The sequence below is a fragment of the Podarcis tiliguerta genome (assembly GCF_965153285.1).
Source record: "Podarcis tiliguerta genome assembly, chromosome: 1".
NCBI lineage: Eukaryota > Metazoa > Chordata > Lepidosauria > Squamata > Lacertidae > Podarcis > Podarcis tiliguerta.
The window spans coordinates 40201697-40218715 of record NC_139534.1 but is presented as its reverse complement, the minus strand read 5'-3'; the positions used below and the strand labels follow the sequence as shown (position 1 = coordinate 40218715).

General features: G+C 41.2%; 1 protein-coding gene across 7 annotated transcripts in view; it reads left to right on the top strand.

Annotated features, from left to right (window-relative positions):
- Positions 1-17019, top strand: part of THSD7B (thrombospondin type 1 domain containing 7B) — a 428797-nt gene that overhangs the window by 317698 nt on the left and 94080 nt on the right. For all 7 annotated transcript variants that reach the window (XM_083405406.1, XM_083405404.1, XM_083405403.1 and 4 more), the window contains one exon: positions 11267-11461. In XM_083405406.1, the coding sequence (XP_083261532.1) occupies positions 11267-11461 (195 nt within the window). The remainder of the gene's footprint in view (positions 1-11266; positions 11462-17019) is intronic.

The following is a 17019-nucleotide window of genomic DNA, read 5'->3' as shown; positions in this document are numbered from 1 at the left end:
ATGACATAGGTCAACTAAGCTGGCTCCATGGACCACAATCAGAAGTCTTATGACTTGTCTGCACACCTCTTTTCCTTCAGGACAGGCATTCCCACCTAGACCTCTTTAAAGGGGTACCCTGAGATACCACACCGGGGGTGTGTGTGATGCAGCAGTTCACCCCCTTCCTGGGAAGAAAGCCTAAGAATTCAATGCAATGCCTTACACAACAGAAGGTGTGACGATTGCTATGAGGAAGGCAAAACCCCAAAAAGATCCAATTTGTTTCCTTCCCACCCCTGAATACGATTACATTGACAGCAAGGTCTTTTTAACACAGTGCTCGCTGGCCTGTATTTAGGCTGGGCAGGTGGGTAGAAATGTCACCAACTGTGCTGCTGGCTCATCAATGCAGCCAACCTTTATACCACAGTGGCAGACCAGAGTGAAGACATGCTCATGCTGGTCTGCCATCAAGGCCCCACTCCCTTTGAAGGCCTCTATTGGCCAGTTCAAATTTGAAATCTTGGCAGGCTATCCCATTGTCCCCTACGGCTAGCCGGGTGCAAGGACTACCGGCAGCCATGAAGGAGAGGGGCCTAATCTCCCTCTTCCCTGTCCACAGGAGCCATGCAGGGCTACAACAATCGCCTACCAAAAGAGGGTAAGCGATCTTTTCTGACCCTTTACTAATTCTGTGTTTACAGCCGTAGCAATTGCTTACACATATTATCCAATACATGGTCAGTAGTCCAGGATACACACCCACAGGTTTCCAACTGTGCTTTGGCTATGTAATTTACACAGCCAAAATCCCCCATTAGTGAGTAAGCTTCTCCTTAGGCTGTAATGCTGCAGTTATTCCACAAACTAAGGACTGTAATCAGTAGGTTGTCCATATCCCTTGATTAGTGATCTTGTTGTATCATGTGCTTTGTTTTGCTTGTTTCAAGCTTAATTTCAAAATAAAACCCAAAGCTTAAAAAAAACCCCAAACAAAAACCCCAAAGGAAGTGATTGGCCACATTCTGGAGAATGTGAACAAGCAATTGTTTTGGCTGCAAAGAGAGGGAAAGTAAAAGGTCAAGTGCAAGTAATACAAAAAATAAAGGTGAAGTAGAGCCGAGCAATGCAATGCAATGCTCACTATGTCACCAAGTGCCTTGTGGGCCATTTGGCCTCACCATGAGGAGGAGGAGGAGGTGGTTGCATCATGGTGACTTTGCCATGTTTCATTTTTTAGTTTTACATTTTAATGCAAATTAACTAAAGGAAGAGAGAGAGAAAGGCCTGTCAGCTCACATTAGCTATGCAATCTGCACATCTTTCTTAGATTTGATACAGATCAAATTTTTGCCATCCAGTGCCTGAGTAGACAACTAAGCAAAGCTGGTGTTCGTCAAATGTAGCAAGGGCTATGCTCCATATTAAAACATCTTAATACTGTGTCTTAAATGAGGACACGACGACTGAAGTTACAAGGAAAACCAGAAGACACTGCCCTGTGTTTAGTCTAAAGAAACAAAAAACAAGTGTCAGATATGTTGACAGAAGACTGTAGTCCTGGACATTCTTACCTGGAAATAATGTATGGAACACCATACATTGAAAGCAGGGTCTTCTGAGGGGAGGAGTTGTGCTTTAAATGGATGTTGCAGATATGACCTTAGAAGTCAGGATAAACAATGGATTAGCAAGTAACATCATCATAATTTTCCTAAATATACAGGGATCCAAAGATCTACTTTAGGTGCACCAAAGGGATCACAGAAGATTTTTTTTGATATTTGTTTTTCCTTTGGACACCAGATAAACAAATAACACATCTCATTTCAGAACCTGCTTTTGCTTCCTTCTGTTTCAAAGGCAACACACCACAAGACATGGACAACTCCTGTTTGAAAAGCACAAGTGCAGATCTTCCCTGGAAATGCAGAGCTAGTTGTGTTCCAACCAAGGGAAATAAATATAAAAATGTTGTTACCAGCTGTCTACAAATAGCACAATAATCTTCCCTGGGAGTTGTTAAAAGAAAAGTAGGCTGGATATGCTGTAAAGTGAACATACTCCTGATGGTAGCGTTTTGCTGTAGGAAGAGATGATTGTGTTGTGTTGGGTGATCATTGGGGTACTTCCAGTACTGCTTCTGGAACCTACATATATGAAGTGATCTTTGTTTCAGCAGCTACTGTACTTTAAAAGAATGAATTGAGCTGTTCTTTGTAATGAGATGTGCATTATCTTCATGCCATTAAACTTAACACGATCAGAGTAAGAACCCGCATATCTGCTAAGTTTTAATAATATAGTACAAACACTACCTGAGTTGCAGCTATAATTAAGATGTCTCCTTTTCCCCTCATTTTCTTTCTTCTTCTTTTTGCTAATATAAAGGAAGAAAACCTAAGTATAAAGAGCAAGTGACATACTGCAGATGGAGTCTCCGTAATATTCATTCCCCATTCTTCTTTCCTTTTCATTTTAAAGCAACAGAAATGGAAGAAAGAAGCCACAGTGGCATATCTGCTAACAACTGCAGAAAAGAAAGTGTTTTGACTGATAATGACCTCAGCAACAAACATTACCATAGGATCAGTAAATCTAATTGCAGGCTCATCTCTCCTCAGGACATAACACTTTCAATACTCCTCTGCTGGCATTATAGGACTTGATCATTCTTACATGACAAATAAGCAGAATGCCTCTCCTTATTTGTGGCAGAGATCAAAGTTTTAGAACACAATATAGGAAATGGATCATTCAGCATCTTCCCCTTGCCAGCCTGTATGTGATGGAGATTTATTTTCCTCTCAAGATAGCAGTTCTGTAAAGGATTTCATTGCTCCATGATAAAGAATACTTAAGAAGGTGTGTTAAAACATGGAGATTTGCACATGCAGCCTTGTATTATTCCCTTTAAAAAAGAAAGAAAGAAAACTTCCACACATCACAACTAGATTTTGTTGTTAATAATATTCAAAGCTCTGTATACATTATATTTTCAAGGTTCTACATCAGAAGCTTTTAACCATCACCTCCCTTCCCTCACTTTCTTTCTTTCCCCACCTTTCCATTTAAGAGCGACCTTCCATTTACAACACAGTATTTGTTTTCATTTCACAGACACTGGGCAACGTTCTGTAATGGCTGAGAAAGGTATTTTATTTTTTATGTAATGGAAGATAAAATATATTTTTATTACTACTCCTTGGAGTAGATTTAGCTGTTTACCAGTTTGAGATGTGTATGTCAGAAGGTAATCTGAGATCAGACTAACATAGGATTAAACACATGTATCCATTCATTCGTATGCAAAGTATGTCTTTAAATTGTCTTCAACCAACTCAAGCAACTGTATAACATTTTTCATGGGTGGCACAACCCATTTTGCTGCTTGTGGTGGAATGGCAAGTGCTGCCCTGCTACCACTGCCACTACCACCACCACATCTGCTGCTGCCACTCCTGCCTGCTGACTGTCACATCTTCCATTGGCACCAATTTCAGGCAGGATCATGCCGATTTGGGATGAGATCTTGCCCCAAATAGATGTGGGATGTGATCTTGCTTGAAATTGGTGCTAATGGCTGTGGTGCTTCTCTGTCACTGGCAGAGGACAGGCAGGGTGCGCAGAGGTGTGCTGCATCAGGAGCTTCTGCTGCCATGGCAGTGGCCTCACCCTGCTTAATAGCTGGGCCCACTCTTTCATTTTCACATAAATCCAGAATAAGAGTCGGTTCCAAAATGATGCTGGTCAGGTAAAATCTAGTGTACATTTTTCCTGCAGTGCAGTGGCTTGTCTGATTTCCCCAGGGTTCTAACTTCCCGTCTTCAAGGAAAGAGGCTGTGGATGCAGAGGATATATACTGTACTGGGAGAAGGTATGGACCTCAGAACCAGTCTTTGATGTACCCACCTTCTCTGAAGCTCCATTACCCGAGGAACCAGTTTCTCTCTGCTCTGAAGCATTGGATTACTTTCTTCAAACTCTGATGACGCCAGCTCAGAGGTTATAATAGAACCTCTCCGCTCGCCATGTTACTGGAGTCAATGGCTCTTAAAATAAGCTGGGCCTCTTAAGAGAAAAGTCTCCACTCATTAAGGTTGGGGCAAGATGGAATCCTGCTTAAGGCTCCATAAGGACTTTATGGCTGCTAGAGTAACATTCAAGCCTTGCTTGTCTAACTTGAGCCCATGCATCACTTGGAGCTATCCAGAGTGCTAGCTGTTTTACTCACTTGCCTTTACATCTGTTTTGCCTGGTATTTCTTATCTGGCCCTATCCTCTGAATTATGTCACTTTGACCTGTTGGAACCTGACCGCCATTTGACCTGACTTTTGCTTACTGGATCCTGAACTGTGATTAGCAGTCTACTGACCTTTCATCACTTGAATCTGTGCCTGTCACATATCCCAAGATGGGATTACTGCCTGCCACAGACCAGCCTTATTATCACCTTGTTCCCTTTCCAAAACAAGGAGAGGCTGTCATAGCATGATGTCATTGCTCCTGCTAAGAAGAAGAAGAAAGTCCTGAAGTTGTACTTCCTTGTGTTCCCTCTCCACTACACCACTGCCAAGGAGCAAGTCAGCAGCAAAGGACAAGCCAGGAGATCAAAGCAAGAAACAGGCCAAAAGTCAGGACTGAAGAATAATGAAAGATTCAGGAACCAGAGCTTCAGCCTTGAGATCTGGTACCTTAAGCCATGTTGCCTCTCATAACTATTCCTGGCTGACCCAAGACTACTGGGACCTGCTGGGGAGCCATGATCCACCCTTCTGGAATTGTTGGCAACTGTGGAGTGGAACAGTTCATCTGTTACCTGGGATAGTTGCTGGAATGATATAGAAGTGCAGTGTATGGCAGCATGACCAAGGGCTCTTCCTCACAATTTGCCCCATATTCTGCCCTAGGAAATTGCCCTATTCTATAAAGTTTCTTGAAGACAGGAGTGCCTGGCGTGCTCTGGTCCATGGGGTCACGAAGAGTCGGACACGACTAAACGACTAAACAACAACATAAAGTTTCTTTGTTCTCCCTTGATAAACAGTTTCCCGTGGGCAGAAGAAAGGAGAATGAATTGTCTTTTGGGGGCTTTTTTTTGGGAATCAGACAAAACAGGAATTGTTGCCTCAGGTTGCTTAGGTGACACTCTTAAAGCCTGACATCAAACAGCTTGAAGTCCAACATTTCTTTACAATGAAGTCATTTGGATTATGTCATTACATTCATATAACCTGGTGTGACAAAACCTGCACCAGACAATAAGGAATACAGCCTTTGCGCTGCTGGTGTGAGCCAACATGGCTTGTAGTAGCGCACTAGATTTGAAGCCACTATTATGAAACACAGCACTGTGATATCACTCAAAGTTGTCACGTAGAATGAAATGGTTGAGTAGGGAAGAGCAGCATAGTCAACTCACTTGACATGCTGTCATGGGAAAGCTTGTTGTGTGTTAGCATGCACAATGTGATGGATAGGCCAGGCAATTTTCAACTATCAGTGGTATTGAAATATACAGCATGGGAGAGTGTTGCTGTAGCCATATCAATGCAAGGTATGATTCTCTCACATCTTTGAATATAATGAAGTATCCTTGTGGTATTGATTTTATAGAAATTGTGATATCCATGTGATACTAATTTTATAGGAATTGTTGTGACCATGAAACAACTGAACAAAAATACCATGGCTTATTTGTTCCCTCGATACCATTAAAAAATTATTACTTTTTATTCTTAGAACAAAAAGCCTTTTCTTTTTTAAAACTTAAATTTTTTCTTAGGGGCTTACTTAAAGCGTTAGGCATTAAAGCAGTGGTGGATAATATCAAGGAGTAGAAGCCTTTTTGAATCAATAACCTTTTGGAACACAAGGCCTCAATTATCTGCTGCTAACTGTCCATCACTTTCAAAGGCATCCATTATGGCTGTGTAAGTATACTCCAGTAATGCAGCTGAAGTCATTTTGAGTGACTGTCTCTCAGGCCTGCCAGTGAAGTGCAAATCAGGCAAGGAAGTGTTTGCTGTCTTCACTCTGCCTTTAAACCATTTGTGGCAGGGGGCTTGAGAGAAATGTTGGTCCCTAGAGAAAACTAAAGCTCATTGGTTTTTACTTGCCCTGAAATAATATGTAGCCCACTCACAGGTCCTTATAATATCAGTGGAAATAGTTGGTCCTGGTGAGTATTACCGGTAACTGCTTTCAATTTTAACTTGAGGATGGCCATTTGTCCAGCCTAATTTTAATTTTAATTTATTTGAATTATTTTTGGGATGCATTTTAATCAATTGTTTGTTTGTTTTCATGTATATTGTGTTTTTATATGATGTTAGCCGCTCTGAGCCCAGCTCCAGCAGGGGAGGGTGGGATGCAAATAAAAATTATTATTATTATTATTATTATTATTATTATTATTACTACTACTCACCAGTGACAGCTTCAAATCAGAATAATCCAGTTCTCAGTTAGGAGTATTCCATAATCTAAAAAAAGCAAACTTTGATTAAAGGAAATAACATAATTAACTTGCAAGCTATTTCTGTATCTGATCTGATCCAACAAAACATTTTGTTATGTTTTTAATATATGTTCCATCAACACGTTCAAAGTGGCGTACATGGTTTTATCCTACTCCCAGTTTTATTTTCACAATCCTGTGACGTAAGCTAGACTGAGGGATAGGGCCTGTTCCAAGGTCACCTAGGGAACTTTGGCACTGAGTAAGGATTTGAACCTGCGTCTCCACAGTCCTTATGAAATGGTCTAACCATTACAATCAAAGACATATTTAGGGCAACACAACTGGTTCAGTTGCACTGGGCGTGGAACCCAGAGGGTGCCACAACTATTATATCGATTGAAAGGCGGGGAAAGGGGCATTGATTTTTGGAATTTTGGCATTGCATAGAGTGCTGCTGAAATTTGAGACCTTGAGACCTGTCACTGCTACAGTGCACTGTCTCTTCAAGTGACCAGGCAGGGAGCAGGGAATTACGTCTGCCTCAGAGTTGATGGCTTCTCATGTTTCTGTAGTGGTAAAGTGATTGTAAGAACCAGATGTTAAAAGGTGGTGCTAATTTCTTCCTGCAGTTCATTAAACTTTGCATTGGGAACAAACAGCTGTTGTAACATTCTCCAGCATCAAATTGCAATTGTGCCATACTGCAGATAACCCTGGAGGTGACATTTCCATCTACTAATACAAGCAGTAACAGTGGCATGTATTCTTTAAACTGGAGGCATGTTAATACTGCGAAAGCTTTCAGTGGCCCCACTATACCAGCATTTTAAGACAACTCCAGCAAAAGGGTTGTGAGCTTTAGTTAATAGCCATTGAATGTCTTCGTGCCCATCAGTTTTCTCTTGTATCTTTTTTTATTCAGTTATTACTTGCCATTGGGACACCTTGCGCCAAATTGTAAGATGTACGGAAAGAAATCTCTTCCTTTCATAATTTCAAAGTTTCTACCTGTTGTTTTTATGGAATGCCCCCTAGTTCTAGTAATGATGTCAAATAGTAAGAAACACTTACTGGTTTCTATCCAAACTCGTCATGTTTTAATTTACTTCTTACCATCTCACTTTACCAGTCAATCGATCAGTCAATCCCCTTTTCTCTCACTAGCCTTTTTAAATGCAGAGTCAGTCCTGTAAAAAGGCTGCCTGATGGAGTATACTTATTTTCCCCTTTCCCCTTTTTTCCATCTATCTGTCTGTCTGTGAGTGTTAGTGTTCCTTTAATAAATTATCAGAAGTCTTCTGGAGATCGTAAAGCCCTCTTAGATATACTGTGCTGAATTTTTCGTTCCCCACATTTGTCAAACATTTTTCTGTTAGCTATAGCTGCTGAAGGTTGTGACTGTAAGCCAGTTTGTTTCTTTTCATCTGGCTGCATTCTGTTTTTTTGTTTTGTTTTTCTAAAGCTGGCACTCCTACTAACCTTGTGTGTGACTTTAGAAGGAAATGTGAAATTCTTCCAGCACAAGGTCCTTTGAATTGCAGGAATCATTCTCTTCAAACTGATCTCTGCAACTGGTTTGGTATTCAGATAGCGATGCATTCAGAACTCCAGAATATTTTGAAAAATATTCTGTTTGTGCCAATGACACTCTACGTATTTCTCTCTGCATGCTCATTTTTAATGTCCTTTCATTCTATGAGATTGTTATAATATCAGTAAGAGCCAGCTACTACAACTCTGCTAATGAAAGGGTTTAATGCAGATTTACTGCACATTTTAATACTAGTGTATTCTCCATACCTATAGCACTATAAATCAGTCAAGACTTGGTTAGCTCTGTCTTAAAAAAGGAAATTCTCCAATACTTCCCTCTTTGTAGCTCGGACTTGGAAAACCAGTGCAAATAAAACAGTAAAATCATAGAAATTTCTGTGTCATCAATTTGAAGGCAAAGTTGCCTCAGTGTCCTTCTTGCACCTTGAACAGATATTGGTAAATGTTTTCAGTGAAGGCCAAATCATTCATTTCTATGGGAGCTGTAAGAATGACCTTCTGTCTTCTGAAAATTGCAAATGATTTTCGAAGGGGGAGTGGACATCCAAAGCTTATAGTTGGCTTATTCTTTTCTAGCAAAGCATGCATACATAGATTTGCTCAAACTTGAGGGTTGCTTTCTTCAGCACTATTCAGATATTCAATTATATTCAGAATGTAGGCCAATGAATGCAATGTACTCAACACTACGAAAATCCACGGGATATTTTTATTCAGTTCAATTTGTGGGAGCAATGAATGCAAAGTGTGAAAAATGCCTACTATTTCAATAGCTAGAAGTTACAATAAAGCTTGTTTAAAGATTTGCTCAGCATTTCAGAATACCAAATACATAAAATCCATTCGATTCTACCATAAAAAGTTTTATAGCAAAATCTCTGAAATCTACATTTGATGAGAACGAATTGTAATTAAACTTTAAAGCTTACAGATGCTGTATTCCAAGTCTGATACGCATGTTGAGAAAGAGACAGCTATGCAAATAAAACTCTGGGCCACAAACACTAACTTGCTTGCTGAAATTCCTAGTCCCTTGCAATGATCCAACATTCTGTACTATTCAAAGCACACCCAGGAATTCACAAGAGTAGCACCTTCCTACTTTTCTTCAGTGTCTGGTGGGGCAAAATGTTCTAAGTTTAATATGTTCGGTTTGAGAGGATGGCTGCTAAGGGGTGAAAGATTAATGAAAGTCTGTTTCCATGCTTATCTATCTTTGTCATTCATTTGGTATAATCATTCCATTATGAGGTTCTTAATGAGTTTCCTACCGCTTAGGTGCATTTTTTCAAATGTGACTTTAAGGCAGCAAGTGTTTGCTGGTCCATTCACTACTTTTCTTTTGATTTCTTTTGAGTGTAATAACAGCTCACATCCATGGTCAGGTTGCAGGACTGTGAAAATTTATATAGACCTAAAGGAAAGCTTTTGTATTCTTCTAATGTAAACTAATACTGGATTTCAGAGAGAAGCATGAAAGATATAAATACAGAGGGCTGGATCCAACAAAGCCATTTCATGAGCAGAATGACTTCTGCCCACACAGTGGAATTTCCTTTCCCTCTCCTCCCTCTGTGCATCCATTTTTTTTTTGGGGGGGGGGTTTACTAGTGGTACATGGGGTAAGGAAAGAGAACTGCAGTCCCATTGTGAGAGTGGAAATTGTTCCACTAATGTAGTGACATTGTTGAATACAGCCCAGAGATACAACTACCTAGATTTTTTTAGAAGTGGCATTCCTTCTTACAATCAGTATTATATATGGGGAAATGTTAGTTTACTACAGGAGCTGATGTGGTGGCTTCTTTCTACATACAAGAAATAGGTAGGGTTGCTATCCTCTGTTCAGAACACACAGATGTGTAGTACATGATGTTTAGACCATATAAAAGAGAAAAGGCATGCATATATGGGTCTAGTACTCCCAGAGATAATGAGTACCTTCATTTATAACATTTAATCTGCTAGAGAGGATATCCCTCTTCACTGACAAGGGTAACCTTTATGTCGACTGCTGGATGCGCTGCCAGTTAAGAGAGAATTTAAGAGACAAAGCAATCACAATTTAACTATTAGCATTTTAGGAGTCATTATTAAAATATTGATTTAAGGTTCTGCTGGGTCTGTGCAAACTGATTAAAGTATTGTCTTGATATGGCGGCCGGGGGGGGGGGGATCCCCAGTGTTTATTTTTCTTCACTGATATAACTTTCATCCAAATATATCTATTCCAGCTTTTATTTATTTATTTAATAAAATTTTGTGTGGTATGTGTGTATAAACATGTGTTTAACTTTATTCCATTTTCTTCTCATTTTGCAATTCCAATCCACTTCAGAGGCAATGAAAACAACACAGATAGCCATTAAAGTGTGGATTAATCAGTAATCTTCGTAATGATGCAGCCAGCTTGTTGAAGATGTAATAGAATCTCAGTCCAATTATTGCATCATTCCACAGCTTTATAGGACAAAATATCAGCCTAACATGAAATCATAGAGCTTAACTAGATCACTGGAGCTGAATTGTAATGTGTGAGAAAAGAACCAGCCATTAATATGGGACAGCGTTCTCTGGAGGAATCTTGCCATCTTAAGATCTAGCCTCATTTTTTAAAAGTATTAATTTAATCAAAACATATCAGCTTACAATTTTTTTTTTAAAAAAACACCCCAATTTTCATTGCCTAAAATCAATTCACTCAGGTTGAAATTTGAGTAACCAAAACGACACACTTTAGCTGGGTCCATGATCATATGGAGCACACTTATACCTGGAAATCGTTTTGAATTCCCATAGGCCATGCTCGTGTTTCTGTGTCCTTTGAGCACATGGAGACTTTGAGACTCCTTCCTTGTTGCAAATAATTTAAATGCCAAGATCTTTCTGCTGTGTTTGTGCAGTTCAGAAAAGTCAATCTGTTATGGGAAGCAGTGCTCTATAATTGCACTGAAACAGCAGTGTCCCCCAAAAGTTCTGTCGCTGGGGTCATGGGACAGAGTACATCAGAATGTGTATTAATCATTTCATCACTACATTAAACTATGCATTCTTTGTTCCAGGGACCTATGTACTTTCAATTCTGAAAAACAAACAAGCATCTTTTAAAATAACCTGTATACTGATTTAAAAAATGTTATTGACTTCATTAGTTCAGTGCTTTTGAGATCTTGGTTGGAAGGAACACACCATAGATACTTGCTTCTTAACTTTTCCTATGCCTCTGCAGCACTCACTGTTTTCTTTTGTGCATTTGTTTTGTCCAGTTGTTACATGTGTCTTGGAAAGCAACCATTCAGTAGATGTCAGTGAGTGCTTGAAGTGGGCAGAACCTATGCCATCCCTTGTTCAGGACTGCCTGATTCCTTGCAAAGATGACTGCACATTCACCCCTTGGTCTAAATTTTCCGCATGTGCTTCAGACTGTGAATCAACGCGAAGTAGAAGACGAACCCTCACAGGTAGTATCAATATTTTATACTTCATCCTTTAGTCCTTTTGTTTCGAAATGACTTTGGTGTAGACTTTGAAAATTTGTCAGATACAGTTAAGGGCATTGTTTATAGAAGGTGCTTTACATTTATGTTGAAGTGGCACAATACAGTTATAATTATTGAAATTCGTGCTCCACTACTGTGCCACTGCAGGAGTTTGGCCAGGAGAGACATAGAAGTGGCCACTGAGTATCTCAACCACCATGGTTTCAAAGTCAACACAGGAAGGGGCTCCCTTAAACTAGTACAATCAAAGCAGTGGTTTTGGTTACAAAATGACAGCAAAATACAAAACTTGGCTGTCACTGACAGACCACATGGGATTCTAGTCGTCATCATATTTTTATAATGGTAGTCCATCAACAAGGTTTCATAGTAGCCAGGCTATGACTGGCTACTAGTCATGTGGCCAAATGGATGAGTGGCAGCATCACTCCGAATACTAGTTGCTGGAAAACACAAGAAAAGTGTGTGCTGTTGCCCTTACATCTTAGTTGTAGGAAACAGTGAACAAGCCCTTGGTTTGATCCAGCTACACTCTTATTATATTCTTATGTCCCATCAGTCCACAGGGAGCCCCAACTTTTATTGCTTTTTTTCATACACAAACCCCTTCAGCTAGCCTAACCGGTCACAACCAGTCACTGTTCTCTCTCCAAGCATATTCTATGTGTCCATCCATAGGCAACACCTCTTGCCTGAACCATTCCTCTGTTGTCAGACTACATGAATCATTTGGGGACATGAAGGATTGTCTGGAAAGTGACATACTTGGCACAGCACTAAAACATATTTGTCTCTCAGAGAAAACAGCCTAGAGGCCGCTTAGCAAAGATCCGCTGGACAGCACTTCACAAACGGCTTGTCAGTGGAGAAGAGCACTTCTGTGTTGCTGTGATGAACTCTTTTTTTGACAGCTAGTGTAGCATTGAGCTGTTGTCGTTGCAATGTGCTCTCTGTTGGGAACTAGGGTATTAGAGTGATTATAAGGCTAATCAATGGAACAGGAAATCTGTTTATATCTAACTGCACCCTGAAACAGGAAGTGCCCAGTTCAAATACCATGTCAACTATGAACTCACTAATGGCCAGACTAAACATAAACTTTAATGTGCAGCATGTAGCTCTCTCTCTCTCTCCCTTCCTACTTTTATTCATTACAGGTGTATGGGGGCATTCTTACCAAAAAATGCAGTGTGTCAAAAGGGGGGTTATTTCTTTGCTCAGAAAGAAAATCTGCCCTGCCACATTCCTAGGAAGAAAGGAAAAAATATTCCCATTAGTTCCAGTGACAAGTCCCCCCCCCCCATGTGTTCTAGTTGTGCAGGAGAGGATTATTTTAGTTCCAGTTGAATTTGGGAGGGAAGAGATAAGCCTTCCCTTCCTACACTCTGCCCTGTTGCATGGCTTTAATTAAGAAAGCAAAGACCTAAGAGACATGTAAAGTGGATTTGGCAGTGAGAGATTGTAGGCTCCTACCATTTCCCCAGCCTCCCAATTTTGATGCAAGGATCATCATCATCCTTTAGGTGTGCCTCCTGGGGACATAGGGGATTTACGACACCCTTCCCCTGATGTCCCTTTCCAAGCCCATGTTGAGTGTGAGGGTCTGAAGTGGGCTTCCGAGTGCATTCAGATGACCACACCTAGAAAACTCAGCGTGCTGAGCATACTTGCATGTTCCCTTGAAAACCCCTTATGCTAAAAGTCATAAGGGAGTGGAGAGGACCAGGCAGGCACACAGAGATGTTGGGAACATGGGCAGCACACATACTTCCAGCCCCCCACATACTTGTTGCCATTGTGTGTTCAGGCTAAATGCCTCAAGAGGGCTATACTTACATACCCTACTGTGTTGTTGTGGGCAGTCCCATCCCGCTGAATGCTCTAAAGTATTGATTAACAAAAAGGAAAAAAAACCTTGCTTTAATTAGTGAGAGAAGGTGTAAGTGTAGCACCATTTGAACTCCTCTTGTCTAATGTACTGCTTAAGTAGTTCACCCAGATGGCTGACAATGTCTCTAAGTGAGTATATTCCAGGAAGAATTGGAATCTATTCTGTTTAGCTCCACAGAGAAATGAATCATCAGTCATCTCAGCACTCTCAATTAGGGGTGTCATGAGAAATTGAATATGGGCACTATGTAGGTAAATTTCCCTACTCGGTTCTTTCTTTCTTTCTTTCTTTCTTTCTTTCTTTCTTTCTTTCTTTCTTTCTTTCTTTCTTTGACAAACCAAAGTGGTCAATTCAGTCCACCTTGAGTGGACTGCCCACCCGGATTTTGCTTGTGCACAGTCCCTGCTCAAAGGGGGGGGGGGCGTACATTGTGAGCTGTTGCCAGTTCCTTTTTGAATGGGAGAGGTCTAGCAGAGAGGCCTCTCCCATTCAGGGATTATCCACAGCTCCCCCAGGGAAACCTGCAGTTTACTACTGAATTGGACCAAACAGCAATTGGGTTTTCTCTAGTTGGCTGTTTGCCCAATTCAGTGGTAAAGAGTGTGTTTTTCAGGAGAAAGCTGTGGGGAAATATAAAACTGCTCAGACCCATGTTTTCTAAACATGGGACAGGTGGAAGTCTGGAGAAGCTCTCAGGGATGAGGCACCATGCTGGCTATCTCACAAGGCAAAATTTGTCCCTTGGTAGAAGGACGTGGGTGGCACTGTGGTCTAAACCACTGAACATAGGGCTTGCCAATCGGAAGGTCGCGGTTCGAATCCCCACAACGGGGTGAACTCCCATTGCTCGGTCCCAGCTTCTGCCAACCTAGCAGTTCAAAAGCATGTCAAAGTTCAAGTAGATAAATAGGTACTGCTCCGGTGGGAAGGTAAACGGCATTTCCATGTGCTGCTCTGGTTTTGCCAGAAGCGGCTTAGTCGTGCTGGCCACATGACCCAGAAAAATTGTCTGCAGACAAACGTGGGCTTCCTCAGCCAGTAAAGTGAAATGAGCGCTGCAACCCCAGAGTCATTTGCGACTGGACTTAACTGTCAGGGGTCCTTTACCTTTTTTAGAAGGGCTTGGGGGGGGGGAGAAAAATAATCACGTGAGCAGTTGGAAGAAAGGATGGAAAGGTCTGAGATTTGGGGAAACCAGGGGCCCATTAGCAGTCTAGTTAAAACAACAAACCCATGCTCAATGAGTTTCAGTTTTTGATGGGTCTGGTTGAGGGGCCCCAGTTCATTTTCAGAGTGAGCTTTTAGTCTGTTGCTCTCAGTTACCTATATTTCCATGTTGGTGCCAATCCTCATATTCACTTTGTGCATTTAGTCAATGTAAAGGTAAAGGTAAAGGTACCCCTGCCCGTATGGGCCAGTCGTGTCCGACTCTAGGGTTGTGTGCTCATCTCACTTAAGAGGCCGGGAGCCAGCGCTGTCTGCAGACACTTCCGGGTCACGTGGCCAGCGTGACGAAGCTGCTCTGGCGAGCCGGCACCAGCGCAGCACACAGAAACGCCGTTTACCTTCCCGCTATAAAGCGGTACCTATTTATCTACTTGTACTTAGGGGTGCTTTCGAACTGCTAGGTGGGTACAGTATAGCTATTTACAGTGACCACTTGAAGTGAATGCATGCATGCACAGAGACCCAAATAGTGTGTGGGGGTGTTCTCTGAAGAAGAAGAGGAAGATGCAGTTCAGTCCTCTATGCATTTGCACAGAACATTACCCTTTGAGCATGGTAGAAACACACACAGGTCAAGGACCAAACCTGAGCTTTCAAGAGCATCCGGCTAATATTAAATCCTTTGCCTGGGCACCATTGCCACTGTACTTCAACCTTAGGCAGCAGTAACCGGATCTGACTCTCCATTTGACATTAAAGTGTTTACTGCTTTGCTCTAGTAAATACAGCAAGATCAAACAATTGCAAAAGAGAATCCACTTACCCCCTCTATTATATGGCAAAATGTTTTTGTTTTTTTTAAGGAATAATATAACCTTGGCTTTTATATTATTAAAGGTGGAAATGGCGCCTCTAGCATATCACTGTTATAACTCACAAGAGAATTACTTTAGGGTATAATACCAGGTGTAAAAAAAAGCAGAACCATAAATGTTACCCTACTGCAAAATGGCCATTCAGTGTTTTATGATAAGAATTTAACTATATGTATTGGTAAGCCATGGCTTCAGGGAGACTGAGAATTCCTGTTGGTTTTTAAACACAGGCATCACAGTGAAAGCCACTGTAGTGTAAACTCTCTCTATATATATACACACACACACACAGGCAAGAATAATCAGAAAATGGTATAATAATACCCATGCCTGAGTAACTCTTGTTCTTTAATGAGCCATGCTCATGAATTCTCATGTGAACAGATAATGCAATAATGTTATTGAAAAGCTGCATGATGCCTTGCTTACAGTAGCAGAGCACCCTTTAATTGGTTGCATGTTACTTTAAAACAAACAAACAAAAAGGCAATAGCTACTGTGCATTTTTGATATTCAGTCCTGGAACCTCTTTATGCTGGAAATGTTTACTAAAGCTGTCATGTTTATTTCTTTCCCCACTTTGTTGTTGAAGCCTTTGATGTATCACCTCGGCTAATAGAATGTCCCGGTAACTAAAGCATTCTCCTTTTAAGTGGAAATAGAAAATATTAAATGTTATAAGTGCAAAGCGTGACAGCAAAATGTTTCTCATGTGTTTTATTCTTATTCATTCAGATTTGGTATATCATAGCATAGGACAGTAGACACAGAGTTTGGCTCAGGGTCATACGAGATGTTACTCCTACAGCCAGTGTGGTGTAGTGGTTAAGAACAGTGGACTCGTAATCTGGCGAACCGGGTTCGCGTCCCTGCTCTTCCACATGGAGCTGCTGGGTGACCTCGGGCTAGTCATACTTCTCTGAAGTCTCTCAGCCTCACTCAACTCACAGAGTGTTTGTTGTTAGCCACTTTGATACTCCTTAGGGTAGTGAAAAAGCGGGATATCAAATCCAAACTCTTCTTCATCTTACTAATGCCCATCCTTGCTATTCCTCTGGAAGTCATCTAGGTCTCATGTATGGGAGTATCTGAAGACTGTGGACTGCACAGTACAGATGTGGGCCTCCCCATTTCCTAATGCATGACACATGGGACTAAATAGAGACCGCTAAAGTCTTAATGCAGCAAAGGAGCCTGACAAGTCTTCTTGTTTTATTTTGAGCAGAATAAGGTTGGAGAGACTACAACGCTGCAGAAGTTCAGTAGCAGGTTATATGCTTAGCTCCGACTTATGTGGTGCAACCACAACATAGCCTATAAAGCTGGGCTGTTGACATGGCAGCTTTCCAATCCCACATGACCCCCACTTTCCTGTGTTATTCCTTTATTCCTGGGACTCATCCAGAAGGGTGGCTCCCATGCCACTTGTAATATATGAATCAGCTGGACCTTATTTCCTCTAGAATAGGCATAGGCAAACTGGGCCCTCCAGATGTTTTTGGCCTTCAACTCCCATGATCCCTAGCTAACAGGACAGTGGTCAGGGATGATGGAAATTGTAGTCCCAAAACATCTGGAGGGCCGCG